At 33.1% G+C, this 18940-nt stretch overlaps 1 protein-coding gene across 4 annotated transcripts in view; it reads left to right on the top strand.

Annotated features, from left to right (window-relative positions):
* USP15 (ubiquitin specific peptidase 15) overlaps positions 1 to 18940 on the top strand; it is a 114441-nt gene that overhangs the window by 73311 nt on the left and 22190 nt on the right. For 2 of the 4 annotated variants that reach the window (XM_028110804.2, XM_028110805.2), the window contains one exon: positions 306 to 450. In XM_028110804.2, the coding sequence (XP_027966605.1) occupies positions 306 to 450 (145 nt within the window). Of the gene's footprint in view, positions 1 to 305; positions 451 to 4631; positions 4785 to 15283; positions 15410 to 18940 lie in introns of those variants that run through there. The other 2 variants (XM_028110807.2, XM_028110808.2) reach the window with 2 other exon arrangements.

The following is an 18940-nucleotide window of genomic DNA, read 5'->3' on the forward strand; positions in this document are numbered from 1 at the left end:
TTGATGGAGCAGTGAAGAATGGAGCGAGCTGTGGAGCTGCTCCAGCTAATCAAGGGTAGAAAGATATAATAGTGGTTTGTATTGGTTGGTGTGGCATATGTATGCAGTGATTTTGTTGATTGGATGAGAAGTATCAAGGGGTTATTTTGATTTAGGTTCATGTCTTTAAAAGTACATGTTAATTTTTTTAATAAAAAAATTTAATGACTGACCACCTATCTCAAATCGGTTTGAAGTACTCTGCTTATATAACTATATTGTAATAATCGGCTGCATTATGAAATATATTCTTTGTTTTCTTCCAGTGTGAAAAACTCAAATTATTGTCTCCCATCATATACTGCTTATAAGAACTATGATTATTCAGAACCTGGCAGAAACAATGAACAGCCAGGCCTCTGTGGCCTAAGTAACTTGGGAAATACATGTTTCATGAACTCAGCTATTCAGGTAGGTCTTTCCACAGTGAAACTCATATGTTTCATGGAAATCAGCAATAAAAGAAGAATAGAGTTTTACATATCAGAACATGAGTATTATATATGTTTTGAGAGTTTCTGTTTTCATGGAAGATTTAAACATGCATGTTTGAGTCATTCATTCTAGTGCTAGTAGAATATCGATATTATCAAGTTCCTCAATTAGGTGGCATATGATTGATTACCACACGGTAGAAGATTACCTATCACTTTATGCAAAAAATATAATTTCAAACAGAAAACCTAGGCTCTCTGAAAAGAAAAACCGAGTGAGATCATTCCTTTATATTTTCAGTAGAACTGTCATGGTTTTTTGGACATTGGTGGGAATGTTAGAGAATAAATCTTTCATGGTCACCAGTTCTCTAACTCCAAATAAATTTATTTTTAAATCTTTTTTTTTTTACCTTAATGTGAAATTAAGATTTTTTTTTAATGAGAAAATTTTATGAACTTCCTTTTGCATACATATTTTAACAAATCTTACTTTCCCTTAAAGATCTTTTTAATTTGGGGATATAATTGATCATTGCCCCTTTTTTCCCTTTGTCTCTCCATGGAGCTTCCCTTTTCCTCCTGCTCTGTCTATACCCTCTTGAAGCTTGTTGAATATTTATGTCTTTGATCGACTTTGAAGTAATGAGATCTATATGTTTTTTTAATATCACTGTCACTAATTATAAAATTAGAGATGGTTATTTCATTTCCCTTTTACAAATAGAATTCTGCATTTCAAAAAGCCCCAAATAATGGTATGCTATTTTTGATACTTCAGTTTTAACCTTTTGGGGGGGGTTGGGTTTTTTTGCAAATTCTGAAATTTTATTTTTAAATCTGTAATTTTCTTTTCTCAATTCATATTTTAATACTGAATCTCTGATGCCTAGGAGGCATCCTCCAGAGATAATAGATTAAATACAGAGTATAGATTAATTAAGAACATTATTATAACTTTTTCACTATCTGAGAATAGTATAGGACTCTTTAACCATCCAAAATCCAAAATTCTAAATAATGCCTTTTGTACATTGGCATTAATACATTTGTCTCCTAAATTAACCATTGTCTTTACAGTATTTTTTGGAAAATTAGAATTTAATTGTCAAAATTGTCTAGACCAGGAATTGGCAATCTTTTAGAAATGCGTAGCGGATATAATTACTTAATTTCTGATTTCTTGGTTTAAAGTTGATCCACTCAGAAAATAGCCTTTCTGTTCAAGCAGATACTGTGTAGGGTTAATAAACTCTTCCTTTAAACCTTTGATGATTAATATTATTTATGCTTTAATGTGAATTACTTAATTCAAAATTATTTTTCTAGGATCCTAGTGCTAGTTAAATAAACAGTTTTTAAAATTTTTTATCTTTATTTTTCTGGGAGAGGAGAAAAGGAACTCATCTGAGAAGAGCAAGCCAAAACATACTATGATTCTGGCAGCTATTTAGATATCAGGGTAAAGTGTGTGGGTGCTGAGATTTCAGAGATAGGTACAGGCCAGACAGATTGTAATTTTATTTGGATATCTATGGGACTATTCTACCTGACCACTGAAAATCATCTGTAGTACCATCTCTGGAAAGTGTTTTATATAAATGGTGGTTACATCAGTACCAGAAAACTCTTCTTAAATCACCAAGTCATATTAATTTTTAGGTAACTCCTGTCCTGGCACTGCCAAAATTATTTTGGTTCTAGACGCTTGATAAAGCTTGAGAGGTTTTGTTTTGTTCTGTTTTGTTTTTAATCTAAAACCAACCTTGGTGTTTTCTTATAAGGATTAAGAAAATACTTTAACAGCCTAGGCATTAAAAATTTGAGCTGGTCAGAAGAGAACAAGAGTTAATGTTCATGCTAATCATTCAGAAGCAGCTCTGGCTTTCATTCAAACTGAATTCCTTCTAAGGGATTATTACGTTCTAGTTTCCTGTGCCTTTAATACAGTCTTATTTAGTGTTTTGTCTCCAGATGGTTAACTATAATTTCTTAAAAATGAGTATTAAAATTAAATCTTCTGATCACTTCTGTTGAGCTGGATTTGGCATTTGTTGAACTTTCTTGTATATGTTTAAGGTATCAGAAACTTCATTCTATTAGTTATTGCCTCACTTCAAAACAGTTTTATTACAATAAATTTGTAAATCTAATGCTGACCCTCTCTTAATATATATCGCCTTCACATGTTCCATTTCAACTGAAATTAGAGCCATAAGAGTGAGGTTTGTTAGCCAGGAGGGTGATAGTTTGTTACTTTCTGGTAATAATCATAAAGTAAGAAAAATTTTAGATGAAACTTCAGGGGTTTTTTAAGCAGTGGATATTATTTCATGTCTGTGTCTTGGCTGGAAACTGTACTTTCGCTAAAATCTCCAATCACTTTGGGCAAGAGAAAAAAACTGAGTTTTTATTTTTGCTACTTTTGACTTTTAATTCAAATCCACGATTAAAAAAGCTATTACTTCAGTTTTATTTTCTTAAAGCTTCTATGATTTTTGATTGATTTAGATGTTCACTCTGAAGCTGAAAACTCACCATTAAAGGGAATACAAAATGATTTCGGTAGCCTTTATCCCTGTTTCATGAACATGCATGTAAGTTGTTAGGTCCACAGATGAAAGAGGTTAAAGATAACTAACAGAGTAGATTTTTTCAAAATAATTTTTTTAGATAGTCTCCTCAATTATCCTTTTTTTTTAAGTTTCCTTGTAACTTCTGTGAAACTGAAGAGAATTCATGAACTTCAGAAAATATTTCTACTGACAATTTGAATTTCAGTGTGATTTCTTGTATTCAATAATCCTAAAAAAATACATAGACATTTAGTACCTCGGGCAGTATGATTATTGATATATCTAAAGAAATATGTGTGGGAAGCATACCTACTTTTTGTATGTGAGAATGGATTATGCTTATTAACCCATCAGTAGCCTTGAGGTAATGAAACCTTTTGATTGCTTATGGTTAAAAACTAAGTGGCACCAATCTGAGTGTGATTTTAATATTATTAGTTACATTAGTTTAATATTATTAGTTACATGGCACTGTCATCAAAAATGTGAATATTTGTATTCAAGGTTTTCTCTGATGTAATGGTATGAATGAATATTAAATATTTTTGATGAGAATAGGTACTGCCATATAGTTTTAATTTATTAAGCTAATATTTATTGAATATGAAACATGAGAAACTTCGGAAATAGATCCTGACCTCATGAGGATTATAGTCTAGATAATTGTGATTTTCACACTTTTTGCCTTTTAGTATGAGAATCTTTTTTTTTAAATTATTACTATGAAAAGTTTAATTTTATCCTCAATATTTAAACAGATGTAGTGAAGTCGTTTTGGTTGGGTAAAGGGTATAGAGTCCCATCAGCCTTCTCTTACTTTTCCTTAATGGCCCCAGAAGCATTCTCATGGGATCCAAGGACTCTAAGGAACAGTCTAAAAACTATGATATAGGAAGAAAAAAAAGAACACATTAAAAATTAATAGTACAGATTAGGAGCACTGGTTATGGAGTTACACTGCTTGGATTGAAAACATGTCTCTCTTATTTATTATCTGTGTTACCCTATATAAGTTATTTCCACAATTCATTTTTCTCACCAGATGAGGAAAATATTAGGACCCATATTTCATGGGGATTAAATGAGTTGAAGAATATAAAGTAAATAAAACATCATAAATGAATAGGCAGTAGTAGGTTGGTACTTTGTTTTGTTTCAATTCAACGAGCTAAGCAGAGTAACTGGAAAAAGTCTACTTTTGATAACCCCTCTATTTGTTCTCCTTTCCTACAAGTCTCATTTCACCTAGTGAATGAAGAAAGAATTAATTGTATTTTTAACTCTTTTTCACTTAGTATTATTGCAATAATGGTATTTATCATCTCCATTTTTGAACAGTGTTAGTTTCCTCTCCCTAGGCAAACCAGTAGGCAAGTGTTTGTGCATATTCAGTCTTCAGAGAATTCAAAAATCATGATTTCAGGTTACCCCTGGCCTCGGCCTCCTGAGTAGTTATGATTGCAGACACCACCATGTCCCAGTGGTACAAATAAGTTAACAAAATAGTTTTCTAATGCCCTAAATCTTTGAGAGAATGTCTAGTTTTAAAATTTCGCATTATTGGAGGTAATTTTTAATTAGCATCAGTTGAGTAGATTGAGGAGCACTCCAACCCTTGTCTTTTTCATTGTCAAGGCCTAGGAGGCTCATGATTGGCTTCCTGGAAGAAGCAACTCTGCAGATGGATTTGAAGCAGGGGAGTGATATGGTCTTTTCCACTGGAAAGCAGCATGGCGTAAGATGGTTGTTTTCAAACTCTTTATTTGGAAGTAATAGGGCTTCTTACTCTAGGAAGTCATTGAAAAAAATGATAGTAATCAAGAATCTGTTCATTATTCCTGTCATACAGTGTACAATCAGTTGGGATTCCAAGCATTTTTAAAGTCAACTTTTTTTTAATGATCTGTTGGGTTAGGAAAAAATCTATTCCGTAAATTCAAAAGGATGCTAAAGCTTAAAGCATTTTTAAAAAACTTAGAATGAGTAATACTACACAGAAAACATTTTTTTAAGAAACTAAATTCTTATTGTAAAACAGTGGAAAAGTCATTACTGAAGCTCTTATTTCTATGTTGTAGTACTTTATAGCTTTGCATATGATTAAATTTAATGCTGTTCTGCTGTCACCCTGAGACATTCTTTTTGCATTATTGGAACACCAATTCTTAGAAGTCCAGATTAACATGAAGCTTTCTAATTTTATTCAAATTAACCAAATTTATAGTTAATAAATGAAAATAGTTTTCATCAAAAAAAGAATCATTTGACCCGAGACATAAGAATTTTAAAAAATAGTTTAGGATCTTGAAGAAAATTACTTCTTCTGATAAACTGAGAATATAGCTAAAAATTCAAATACTTCTTCCTAGGGCAGACTTTTTAAAAATTATAAATGACATACAATATGATATTAGTTTCATATATGCCACATAGTGATTTGATATTTTTATATGTTACAGAATGATAACCATGATAGATGTAGTCACCATCTGTCACCATACGAAGTTATTACAAAATTATTTAACTATATTCCCTATGCTGTACTTGACACTAATCCAGGAAATTAAACTCACTTATTTGAGTTCCTATATTTGCCAAAAATTACATGGCACTGTCATCAAAAATGTGTTTAATCATCTATCAAATGACAACTCAGTTGGGTCTTCTTTCCATTTTGATAAATGAAAGCAATTTCAAAAGGTCGTTTCTTTCTTGTATTAGAACCATTCACTTTCTCAACACAGATCCCAATATTTTTACTTTTCCCTTTATTTGAACTAGGGTAAGAGAGAAGTATTCCTTCTTTTAGAAAGAGACAGGGGGCTGGGAAAGGAGAACCTGAATTCTCAGGCATATTATTTTGGGGAAGAGTATATATAGCATAGTTCTCTAAGAATATGGTTTTCATAACTGCGGGAGACGTGGTATCTCTAAAAGCATGACTTTTGCACCTATGTAACTTGGCTAATTGTGATTTCTTGTCATGAAAACATGCCTTTCTTAACATCAGATACTGAAGGGAATCTTATTTTGGCATTCTTCATATTTTCTGAATTACCATTATAAATATCTCTAGGATTAATGCCTCTATTTCTGAATTAGTATAGACTTAAATGTTTTATGTGCCCCTAATTCTGTATTAGGGAATGACATAAGTATAGATTAGAGAAAAACACAGGGATTTCAAGGAGTTGTAAATAATTACACCTGATTCTAATACAGAATTGTTTTTACAGTACTCTGGCAGATCAACACCAGTGTACATATACTCACTAGATAGGATTACTTACATATACTCACTAGATAGGATTACATCTTACGACAGCAGTTAACATAGTCAGACTGAGGTATCTTGTATTGATTTAAGATTTTTTTTTTAATTTTTAAGTAATCTCTACACCCAACATGGAGCTCGAACTCAGAGCCCTGAAATCAAGAGTCGCATGCTCTACTGACTGAGCCAGCCAGGGGCCCCTCTTGTATTGATTTTAATAACTGTTGAAAGGATATTTATTTGTAGTTAAAGGAAAATGTAAGAAATGTCAGTCTCTATAATAACTACAAATTTGCTCCCCTCCAAAAAAAAAACAAAGGGAACATGGTTCCAAATTTACTTCTTTCACCCAAAAATCAAAATAGTTTATTTTCTTGAGGTCAAAATGCTTTCTAAGATCTATTTCCTCCTTTATTAAATATACAATAATATCATTCAATACTTTATAATTAGACGATTCTAAAATGTGTCATGCTAATATTCTAAATTATACATTGCTATTACTGAATAGTGTCACTAGGAAATACAGGATATTGGACTGATAGAGCCTTAGGAAAAGGAAAGGCATGCTAAATCCCTTTGACGGGCTTGTTTTGTTGTCTGTTTGTCTATTTGTTTTAATGTATACATTTAAATTCTGGTCAACTGAGGCTGTGCTGTATTTATTACTAAAAAGTCCCTAATCTACTGGACTTTTTTTCTTTTAATATCTTAAAATCACCTTTCTATTTTAGTTTGTGAGTAGAAATAGTTTGTGATTATGCTTATTGCTCATGAACAACTTCATTAATGTTGTCACTTTGCAAATAATTGCTTAGTTCAATATTCTTTTAATACTGTATTTATGGAATCCAGTTGCTAAGTATTATCAATCAGTCCTTACAGTGATTTGTAAACTATGCTATACTGGGTAGGGAGAGGGTCAGTGAGTTGGTACTGAAAACCATTGCTTAATTAATAATAATATTTAAAATAAGTTACTGATTCTCATAAACTCATATTACAAAATTAACAACCCAGTAACGAACCTGCAGCCTCTGAGAACAACAGTACCCTTCTTTGCATAGTGCAGGTTTTTCATATCATTGTCACTTTCTTTATTTCCTCTTCACAGAGGTCTGTCATTTAAGGCATAAGGTATCCTTACTTCACTGATGAGAAAACTGAGGCAAGGAAAGTTTAAGTGACTTGTCATTCACTAGGACAAGTTAATAAATGAATTAAAATTGAGTTATTATTCAAAGCATTCTGAGGTGATGTATCTTTCAAAATGACACTAATCAACTTGTAAGAAATGCATAAAAATGTTTTATTTTATTGTGGTCAAATATACTTAACAAAATTTACTATTTCAATCATTTTTAAGTGTACAGTTCAGTGGCATTAAGTATATGCAGATTGTACAACCATTAACAGTGTTTTTATGTTTATGTCAAATATATGGCCCCCTTAATACAAGATGCTCCCATGAAGTAATCTAACTGTTGTATATATCAAAACAGTTTCCTAGGAGGTTATATACATACTTACTCATTTGATAGTAAGAGTGTTCAAAACATTTTAAGAACCGCTTTTGGAATTACTTTCCCTTTTCTTAGCTTTGATGATGAAATTGATTTTCAAAAACCTGAAGTTATTCAGAGCATCATCCTCAGAATTTTATAGGCGGTCAAGCTGGGTAATTTTTTTTAATCAAATATACTTATGAAGTCATCCGTTCATTTACTCAGCACATAGTTATTGAGGGCCTACTAAGTTCCTTTCACTCTCGTAGGCACTTATTACACCATTGTGAGCAAAACAGTTTTGTTTCCATGGAACATAGTCTAGTAGAGAAGATGAACATTAAATCATGAATTATGATAAGCATCATGAAGAGGAAAAATGGGGTGCTATGAGTAAATAACAAGAACTTGGATAGTACCTACTTTATACTGGGTGTCATACTTTCCAGAAGTAACATTTGAACTCTGACCAAAGAATGGGTATGAGTTAGGCAGGTGAGAGTTGAAGCTAGATGGAGCAGCAACATGTGCAATGCCTCTAGGACAGGCAAGTTTGAGGAACCAAAAGGTGAGGAACCTATATAATAATATTTGAAGGGGAGTGATATAAAATCAGTCAGAACCTTGCCTACTCTATATACAGTAGTAACTGCCCTCCCCACATTCCATTCATGATTCATAACCACCTCACATGCTCTCTATATATATTTAGGTTTTTGTTGTTGTTTTTGTTGTTTGGTGGGCAGCAGAGCAAAGTTTATTGAACGACAGTAAAGTAACAGTAGAAAGCCCCCGAAGAGGAGGGGGACCCAAGAGGTTGCCCTGTATTTGGGGTTTTTTGTCTGTCTGCCTTTGCCTACTCCAAACGCACACACAGATGCTTGCTCACACACACACACACACCCCCATTCCATGAGCTCAAGGCCTTTGTTTGAGTCACTCTTATAGCCCCATTTATCTGTCTGCCCCCCCACCTCTCTCACACATGATCACATTCTCACATGCTCTGTGAGCATAGGGGCTTTGTTTTAGTCACTGCTCTAGCCCTATTACCTAGAACATTGTTTGACATGTAGAAGGCACTCAAATTAATGAAAAGTGAGGGAAATCACGTTTGTCTCTAGTGTCTGGCTTGTGCATCATAGTTATAACCATTTAATGAAATTGGAGTGATGGTAGGAGGGGCACAATAGCAGGAGTAGACTTGGGGTAGGGAGAAGAATATGAGTTAATTTTAGGCATGTTCAGTTTGTGATGCCCATGAAACATCCAAGTTAGATACATCATAGGCAGTTGGATATTCTGATACAGAATACAGACCAGAGGCTTAGGTTAGTAATAGAAATATGGTTGCTTGTAGATGATACTTAAAATCAGGGATGATTGCATCTAAATGAGGGCATCTTTGAAAAATAGGTCGCAGGACTAAGCCTTACAGTACAGCATTTGAGTGGAGGAAAGACACTACTGTTGCAATGGGAGAAAAGAAGATTGTTTGCAAGTAGTTTCTAGATTTTGTAATGACTTCTATTATCCTAAAAATACAAGACCAGGTTATTTGCTAAGAATTAAAGAGTGAGATTGCTTGGCAGTACTGAGATCTCATTTGAGGCTGAAGATCGATCAATTCAGAATGGTGGAAATGTATTCACTTGAAATTTTCTCTAGCAGTGTTCAGCTACATGGTGCATAGAATAGATGACTGGGTTCATATAGTAAGTAATTGGGTTCATTTAGGGTTGGAGAGAGAAAAGGGCAAAGGAATTAAGAGCTACTAAACTAAATTTTCTTGTTTTCATTGGGCTAATTTATTTAGCTAATCCAACAAGCAACAATTGAGTCTCTACTATGTGCCAAGCATTGCTCTAGCCATTAGTAATAGAGTTGAAAAAGACAATGCCCATAGTCTAGAAGTTCACGGTGTAGTGAATGAAAAAAGACATAAATAAATATGATACACTATGTGATAGGATAGAAAGCTTCATCAGCCAAATGTTGTGGAAGCAAAGAAAAGAGAGCTCTTGGGAAATAAGTGAGGCTTCACCAAGGAGGTGACTTCTGAGTTGGGCCTTGATTTTGTTTGGTAGAGTATGTTATTCGTAATGACTTATGTTTTGTTCATTTGGTCATAAAAATAGCAATGAATTACCAGAGGTACAAAGATATCATCATAGCTCATAATTATTCCATATTTTTCCACCACAGAAATCCCTACATTAGAAATCTATTTTACCATAGCAAAAAACACATTGTTTGTACATAAACACATATTGGCACCCCTTGTATGCTAGATATTGATGCTTTTTCACATGTATGCCAGCTCTAAAGAGAAGTACCTAAAATATTTTGAGCAATGACAATATCAAGAGAATAAACATACAGCCTTCTAAAGTAATTAAATCAAAGATGATGTTCATTTGAATTTGAAGGGGTTACTAGAAAATCACAGCTTTATAACCATGTCATGTATAATTAAAAATACTCTGGTCTTCATTTAGAGAGATTTTGCTTTGAATATAAACTGAATCATTGACACATATGTTATTAATATACATACACATGTGTATATTCATTATGTATATATGAATGTATTTTTTTTTTTACAGATTTGTTATATAATTGAGGTATTAATGATTCTTCAATAATTACCCAAGGCCATTCTAAGTATTAAATACTTTGACAGAAAAAGCTTTCAGGGGGCACCTGGGTGGCTCAGTCATTAAGCGTCTGCCTTCAGCTCAGGTCATGATCCCAGGTCCTGGGATCAAGCCCCGCATCGGGCTCCCTGCTCAGCGGGGAGCCTGCTTCTCCTCTCCCACTCCCCCACTTGTGTTCCCTCTCTTGCTGTCTCTCTCTCTGTTAAATAAATAAATAAAATCTTTAAAAAAAAAAGAAAAAGCTTTCAGTAACTGTTTTTAAAAGAAATTACAAATTTTTTACCAAAATGTTACTGTTTATAAGGAATTTCTTAGTAAGATATAACGTATCTTAAGATTCCTTTTATACTCACTGAGTACCATACCTAAAGTGTCTCTGTCATCACGATTATACCACCATCTTCCTAGGGACCTCTGCTGTCTTCCCTGAGACTTGTTCCATTAATCATCATATCATTGTTACAGACTTTTAACTCTACCTCTTCACTGTGTTTCTTTAAGCATATATACATGGTCAAGTCCTTTTTTCTTTAACGGGGGGGGGGGGGATGAGGAAGGGAGTAAAGAGGACTCCACCTTGAAAACTGAAAATAATGGTCTGTGCTTTCTCCCTACTTTTTCATCTCCCATTCAGTAGTCTTCTGAGTCATAGCAATAGTAGTTACAAGTATGGATTTTGGAACCTGACTGCTTGGATTCAAATCCTAGTTCTGCTACTTAGTTGTATGATCTTGGATAAGAAACTTCTTAGTTTCTTCGTATGTTAAATGAAGATAAATTGCTTAAGAAGTGCTTGGTAACTAGAAAGCAGTATGTGAATATCAACTACTTACATCATTGCTGTGACCATCATACCACCCCATAGAAACTGCTTTTGAGAAGATCATTCTTGTTTGCAGGGTTCTTTGTAGCCTCTTTACCTTTGAGAAGGTGACACCCACTTTCATTGACAAATCCCAAACCTGTCTCAACCATAATTTTCCCTCCTGAGTTTCCCTTCAGTATGTAACTATTAGATGGACATTTCTGCCTAGATAATACTACACTTAAACTAAATGTGTCTACTAGGGCCAAACATATTCCCCCAAGAAACCTGATCCTTTTATCTCTCATACTCCCTTAGAGTTGCAACTCTCCACCCACTAACCCAAGTCAAAAACTTGAGACTTATTACCCCAAATCCTGTTCATTCCACTACCTCTTAATGTCACTTATATCCATCTTACCTTCTACTGTCAGTACACTATTTCAATACTTGAGCATCTTTTATATGAACTATTGAAATATGTCTCTAACTCGTATCTTTTTTCCTTCGTTTATCCTCTTCCAATCCAGTTAGTACACTGATTCCAGAGTCATTGTTTTAAAATGAAAATATAATTATGTTATCTCTTTGCTTAAAACTTGCTTCCTGTCACCTAGAGGATAAAACCCGAATGGGACCCTACCTACCTCTTTAGCCAAAACTAGAGGTTCTTGGAATTTGTTGTTTCAAACTTCTTTGTGTATACTGTTTTCTCTTCCCTGGTTGCTTTTCCCACACCTCCACCTCTCTCCCCTTTCCTCTGTTTCTTTCTTCTGGATAAATACCTATTACACAGTGAGGATCATGAAAGTAGAGATTGTGTTTGGTTTTCTTTCATATCCCCAATGTTTAGTATTATGCCAGATAATAATACATTAGAACAGTGTTTCTCACAGTGTGTCTGTGGATGAGATAGCATGGCCACTAATAAAATAAGCATAGAGATTAAGCATAAGTGATCTAAAACTTCTCTAGATATTTGTCAGAGTAATTTTATATATATAAAATCTCATAATAAAAAAATGGGGCTTTGTTTTTTGTATGTCATTTTTTATTTCCTTTTTCTCGTTCATTTTTATTGTATTTTATGAAAGTATCAGTCTGTGATGATTTGGAAATTAAAAAAAAATTAGTTCTTTCACACAAATGGTTAGAGAAAAACTGCATTAGAAAAGATAACAGAAATGTTTAGAACTTGACCTGTCACAGATTGGTATTTCTGAAACTGTCTAAACTCCAAAAGAGCACATTAATTTTAAAAAGAATTATAGCACATAGTATCTGTCTTTACTTCTTGCAACTGAAGAGTCAGAAACCTACCAATATATATAAAGTCCAAGAAATACTGTAGCTTTATGTTCCAGCAATGTAACCAATCTGATAGCTCTTGGATTGGGCTGCCATGTTAATCACAGCTCGGCAGAGAAACCCCTACTACCATGCAAATAGTTTCTTGAATGATTTCATGGTGAATGATAGGAAAAAAGGCCTTTTAGAACATTATTTTTGTACTTCTAGAGACTCTTGAAGTAATTACCTTCTTTTCTTAATATTTGTTGAGTGATTAGATAAATTTAAAATTCTTTTTGATTATGAAACCTTCATAGTTCATGCTGTTACATGGTATTTAAACTTCTGTTTCAACTCACCTGAAGTATTTATTGTCCGGTATGGGCCTAATGTAATGGAATGATGCAGAGAAGTATATGACATGGTGGTTTCCCCTTAAAGAATGTAAAAAACCAATTAAACTTTTTAGAAATTTTCTGCTATCCTTTCCTGTATGCCTTCACAGGAGAACTAAAAGATCAGTGAATCACACAATTAGTAATACCCATTTATTAAAAAATGTTTCTTTACTGAATATTATGTGCAAGGTACTAAACCACTCATAAAATTTTAAAGAACCACTATTTTTTCTTAAATCCTTTGTCTTGATTGACTAAAATCGTGGCATTCATTTCATTGTGAGCCAGTTTTGTATTATTAAGGGGGTAGAGCAGATACAATACTAAATATTAAAATTGAATTCGTATACTTTAGTTCTTTAAAATATATATAACTTACATTAAAGTTTATTATAATGTTACTAGAACCATTTGTTTTTAGCTTGCTTCCTATAAACTGAATATTGAACATAAAATCACTCATTAAGTAGCCTGTTACTAAAAAAAAAAATTTTAGACAATTGCTGTTATATTCTGGTAGTTTGAAAACCTCAAATACATCTGCCTGAAAGTTATAGTATTGTTGTTAGTGTAATCATTATCACAGAAGCTTTCAAATTTATTTATATTGCAAGTAGATCTTCTAATTTCTGCTTGTAACATTTAATATGAAAATTAATGGTCTCTACATAATCATAGTTTTTTTAACAATGTAAGATTTACTCACTGTCAATAACAGGGTAGTCTTTTTGAGAAACTTAGAATTCTCCTCCCTCAATCCAAAAATGAGAGAGAGAAATAAAAACATATTTCTTTGCTAGCCAACAAAATGTTTCTCATTAGTTCTCGTCCTTCCCAGAGCTTTCATAATTCTTCATTGAATTTAAGTAGTGTATGATGAAATATAAAATTTGAAGGCAAGGGTAACAGCAGGAACTTTAAATGAAATTTAATTTTATTTAGGTCTTAAGTGTAGTGCCCAGATTAATGACAAACATTAAAATGTTAGAACAATATCCTTGTCCAATTCAAAACTGCTGCCTTTGAGGGGCGCCTGGGTGGCTCAGTCGTTAAGCATCTGCCTTCAGCTTGGGTCATGATCCCAGGGTCCTGGGATCGAGCCCCGCAACGGGCTCCCTGCTCGGCGGGAAGCCTGCTTTTCCCTCTCCCACTCCCCCTGCTTGTGTTCCCTCTCTCGCTATGTCTCTGTCTTAAAAAAAAAAAAAAAAAAAAAACTGCCTTTGAAACTATTTTATGTAAAATTCCAATATTTTAAGTTGAGTGTATGCCAGTGCTCTCTTTGACTTGTTGGAAGGGGAAAAAAACAGTTAAAAGTTTTTTAAGAATAAATGAATTAAAGTTATATCCACTTATTTTTTTTATTTTTATTTTTTAAGATTTTATTTATTTATTTGATAGAGACACAGTGAGAGAGGGAATACAAGCAGGGGGAGTGGGAGAGGGAGAAGCAGGCTTCCCGCCGAACAAGGAGCCCGATGCGGATCTTGATCCCAGGACCCTGGGATCATGACCCAAGCTGAAGGCACATGCTTAACGACTGAGCCACCCAGGCGCCTCAAAGTTATTATATCCACTTATATTTTACTTACCTAAATTTATTTTTTAAAGAAAGCTTGAAAAGAGATTGGAAATGAAAAGCAAAATGGAGCAATTATATTTGCTTTCCCAGAATATGTGGAGAAGCTTTAGAATTGATCTCTCACATGTAATGAGATTTGCCTTTCCTAGGGAAGAAAGTAACAACAACAACAAAAAAAATACCAAGTGTCTTAAAAATATCTCACTTTTAAAATTTACTTGATGAAGGGGTAGGCATATATTTATACTTCATCATTGTAAAAGTCTACATCACAGTTTCCTTTCTCATCCACTGTATTTTACAGAACTAGAGCCAGTATCCCAGTATTAACAGAAATCTTCAGAATTATACAGTACCTTTTCAGAATGTTTATACTGTTGTCATGACAAACTGAAAAACAATAGCGTGGCAAATCTGAAAATTCTTATTCCATCTAATCTTAAAATCCAGGAAAAAAAATATTGGGTTATTCTAAGGTTACTTTAACCATGGATTACTTCAGGTTTTATTTTTAAATCATAAGAAAATAAAATGGTTTCCTCATTTTAGATTGGGTTTTTATTTTGACTATTGGTTAGTTTGAAGGTTTAGCTACTTTTTTTAAAGGGTTGTTATTGGCATTACATTTTGATCAGTTACAGAATGAGTTACACAACTCAAAACTTTAGGTAATCAAAAATTAAGTTTGTTTTCTTTCCTGTTCTAGTTACCGGTTTACTAAAATAGTGAGCATACATGATCACTTGAAAATTGGGCTTCTGGAGCACCTGAACAGAAAGGGAGTGGTTCATATTCAGCATTACAAAAGACAACTTTCTCTTTTTGAAGGGGATTACTTTGGCTATTTTCCAGGTACTGGGGAAATTCCAGATTCATTACAAGTTATTGGGATGGCTATTAATTATTCATTTCCTAAAATATGTTGATTACAGACTTGAGATTTGGTTATACAGTAGAACTTTATTTCACTTCATCAATTAAAAAAATGATGTAGAAATTTATAGTGAAATACAAAATTGAGACTCTTATATGAGTCACATATTTTTTTAGAGAACTCTAGAAACATCACTCTTATTGATCACAACATATTTAATGGTAGAACTTTTTGAAAATAGTGTAAGAGCAATAGGATCTGTACCGTGTGTATAAGGAAAAGTTATGTGCAGAGCATTGTAGCTTTTCCAGCTAATTAAATAATGAAAGAAAATCATAACCTCACATAATAGTACAATTTTAGATGCGTGGAAATTTACAACTAGAGAATTTTTCATAGAGAATTATTTATAAAATAGTTGAATGGTATATGCATTCTTTTTAAAAATAGTTCTTCATGGAGGCAGTGGTTAAAGTTACATATATATCAACCCATATAGCAGAATGTCCATTCAAGACATTTGATTATTTAGAATTCTCTTTGGAATTTTTATGTCTGGCTCTAGGTTGAAGATTTGGGGAAGAGTCTTTATAAAAATCTATTTCCAAGTATTTTTTCTCTACATATCTTTTACTTATAAGGATTTATCTTGATAGTTTGGGGCATTCACAATAGCTGTTTTCCTTCATTAGGAAAGCTTGCCTAGGCATTATTTGGACTTTTATTTTTGAACTTATAGAGCTTTCAGATAGGTTATAGTTCTCTAACAGGGTACAATTCAGATCTCTTTAGTGTTTTCCTACTGCTCTCAATTTCTCTAAGGACTGCTTATAGTCTTTCTGCCATATAAGTGTTCATTCATTCAACACACCTTTATGAAGGTATGTGTCAGGCATTGTGCTGTAGACCCTGAGGTACAAAAGTGAATTAGACATGGACACTGCTCTCAAGATAAGTGCAGTATAAGTGAGTTCACGCTATAGAATTAGCTCAGAGGAAGGAATATTATTCTTCATTGAGGTGCTCAGGAAGATGTAATGTGTTTGTAAGAGATGCTGAGATGAGTGTTAAAGAATGAGTAGGAATTTCTTAGAGGGGAAGAATATTCTAAGAAAGGGAGAAGGAGTACAAGCTGAGGTTCAGTCGTAATACATTAAACTAAGGGCTAAATATGTCTTAAGACTCCTAATTCAAATTCACTTTCAAGAATGTTCTTTATTATTTGGAGTTTCCATTTTAAATGCATATGTAAGCACAAGTAGAGAACCACAGAGCCACTTTCAGGAACAGATGCTTAGCAGTCATGTCTGCTTACAAAATAATTGACTCGCACATACCCAGGCATTCTCATTCCTCATGGATCAACAATTTTTCATACTTGCTTATATCCTGAACCTTCCAGTTAACCAACTGGTCATTTTATCATGAAGGCTAATAAACTAATGAATGCCAAAATTAATATATACTAAATATGAAATTTAGTATTTTAATCCTTAGATCTTCAGTTGCTCTTGTCAATTTCACACATTATTAACTTGCCTAAGAATCATAGAAATATTTAGCCTTGTTAACAAGTGCATTTTTGCTTGTTCATTATTGTAAATTTTTACTTACTCTCTTTTACATTAAGAACTGAAACTACTGGTACAGAATCCTTTTCTTCATTCTGATTATTGTTTTACTTTTAACATGGTATTTGACAAAATTCTACCCAATTTTAGGAACAACTATAGGCACCATTATGTTATAAACAAAATGTGGCTTAAGATACGTGGTTCGTGTCTTATGATCAGTCACATTACCTCATATTTGGACTTCATTTTTTTTTTTGGTGATGAGTTGTAAGAGGTAGTTCTCCTTGAAATACTGAAGTGTTGGTTTGTCAATGGCAGGGAGTTGAAATCTGAATTAAAGCTCAAAATGGCATGTGACTGGTAGAATGTCACAAAACTCATAAGTAGCCACAAAAATAACATACTAATACTATTTATGTAATCCCTTTTGTTTTTCTGATAGACTTATATCTATGTTCTCAGATTTTACTAGGAAAAACCATGTATGTTAGGATGAGTTTTGTTCTGTTTTATAGTTCAAGAATCATTGAGAGTGAGAAATACATCCACGTAGGCACACAACACATGTTGTGTGATTACAGGTCCATATTATGTCACTCCGTAGTAAAGTATCTTACAGGCTGAAAAGGAAATTCCCTATGTCTACATATGTAGGGCTTTTAATATATATATATGTCTTAAGAAAAGAATTGTTTTGGGACAGCCCCCATCAGATAGAAAAGTGATGTTTGTTATAGTAGAGGAATCTTTGAGAGAGATGTTTCAGAACTATGGTTATGGTTGTTTTTATTATTGAACCAGCCAAAATATTTATTCTTTAAAACATTGTATTTAATGGCAACCAGTCCAAGTGCCCAGTTTTCTTGTAGTTGTCAAAGATGTTCATGTTTCTAGGACAGCCTCATGTTAAAAGATAGAATAAGTTGCATAAATTATAACTCAAACTGCATTATGACCAATTTTAAGAAACGACCTTCTGCCACAGTGATGGCATTGAATACTGATAACATTTGACGCGTGGAAATATTTTGTTTGTTTGACCTGTATTCTAATTATAGCTTGAAATTTGTACTAAAAATTATAAGAGAACTTTTATTATTTTAAGTGGTCTTTATACTATTTCAAGAATATTTTCAAGGTCAGGGAGAAAAGATATTTTCAATATGAGAAAGAAAAGTCTGACATCAGTGTCAGTTTTTAAACTCTTATGATACGTGCATTAGTAGAACACTTAAGCTGTCTATTGAATTTCTGTACTTATATGTGTTGGTATAAATTTTTAAAAAATGCAGCTTGTGAGTTTCTTAAAACGTTATGTTCTGGTGTACACCTGAAACTAATGTAACATTGTGTGTCAACTATACTTATGTTTTTAAAAAATTGTGTTTAACAAATAGAATGCTTTTTTGGGCCATTTAGGACTTAATGGTTTAAATTTAAGGGTTATCTCAAAATATATTGGTTATGATACCTTGACTCGTAATATAAGCACTTATCATTAAAACTATATGTGTATTTTTGTTATTTAGTTTGTAATGTTGAATTATAGTCAACTTCAAAATCACATGTGTCACTTTGAAAATATTCACTGGTCTCTGTGTCAAGGACTTAAAAAAATCCAAGCAGAGACCCACTACAAAGCAGGTAGTGGATTGAATGAAAGTTAAACAAAACCATGGGAAGGTTGTGGGGTTTTTTTTTTAAGTTATTTATTTATTTTAAGCAAACTCTACACCCAATGTGGGGCTCAAACTCAGGACTCCCAAGACTAAGAGTTGCACAAAAGCATGGGAAAGTTTTTAATAGGTTCTGTCCTTCTTTGGCTTAGTATTCAAGTAAAAGTGCTTGAAGAAACTTTTGAGATTATTCATTACCAGCTAATATATTTTTGCCTCATTTAGTAATAGTTCATTCAAGAAAAATTTAAGTACTCTG

The sequence above is a fragment of the Eumetopias jubatus genome, unplaced genomic scaffold (assembly GCF_037043125.1).
Source record: "Eumetopias jubatus isolate StellerSeaLion01/CBP00866 unplaced genomic scaffold, mEumJub1_p1.0 scaffold_8, whole genome shotgun sequence".
NCBI classification, from domain to species: Eukaryota; Metazoa; Chordata; class Mammalia; order Carnivora; family Otariidae; genus Eumetopias; species Eumetopias jubatus.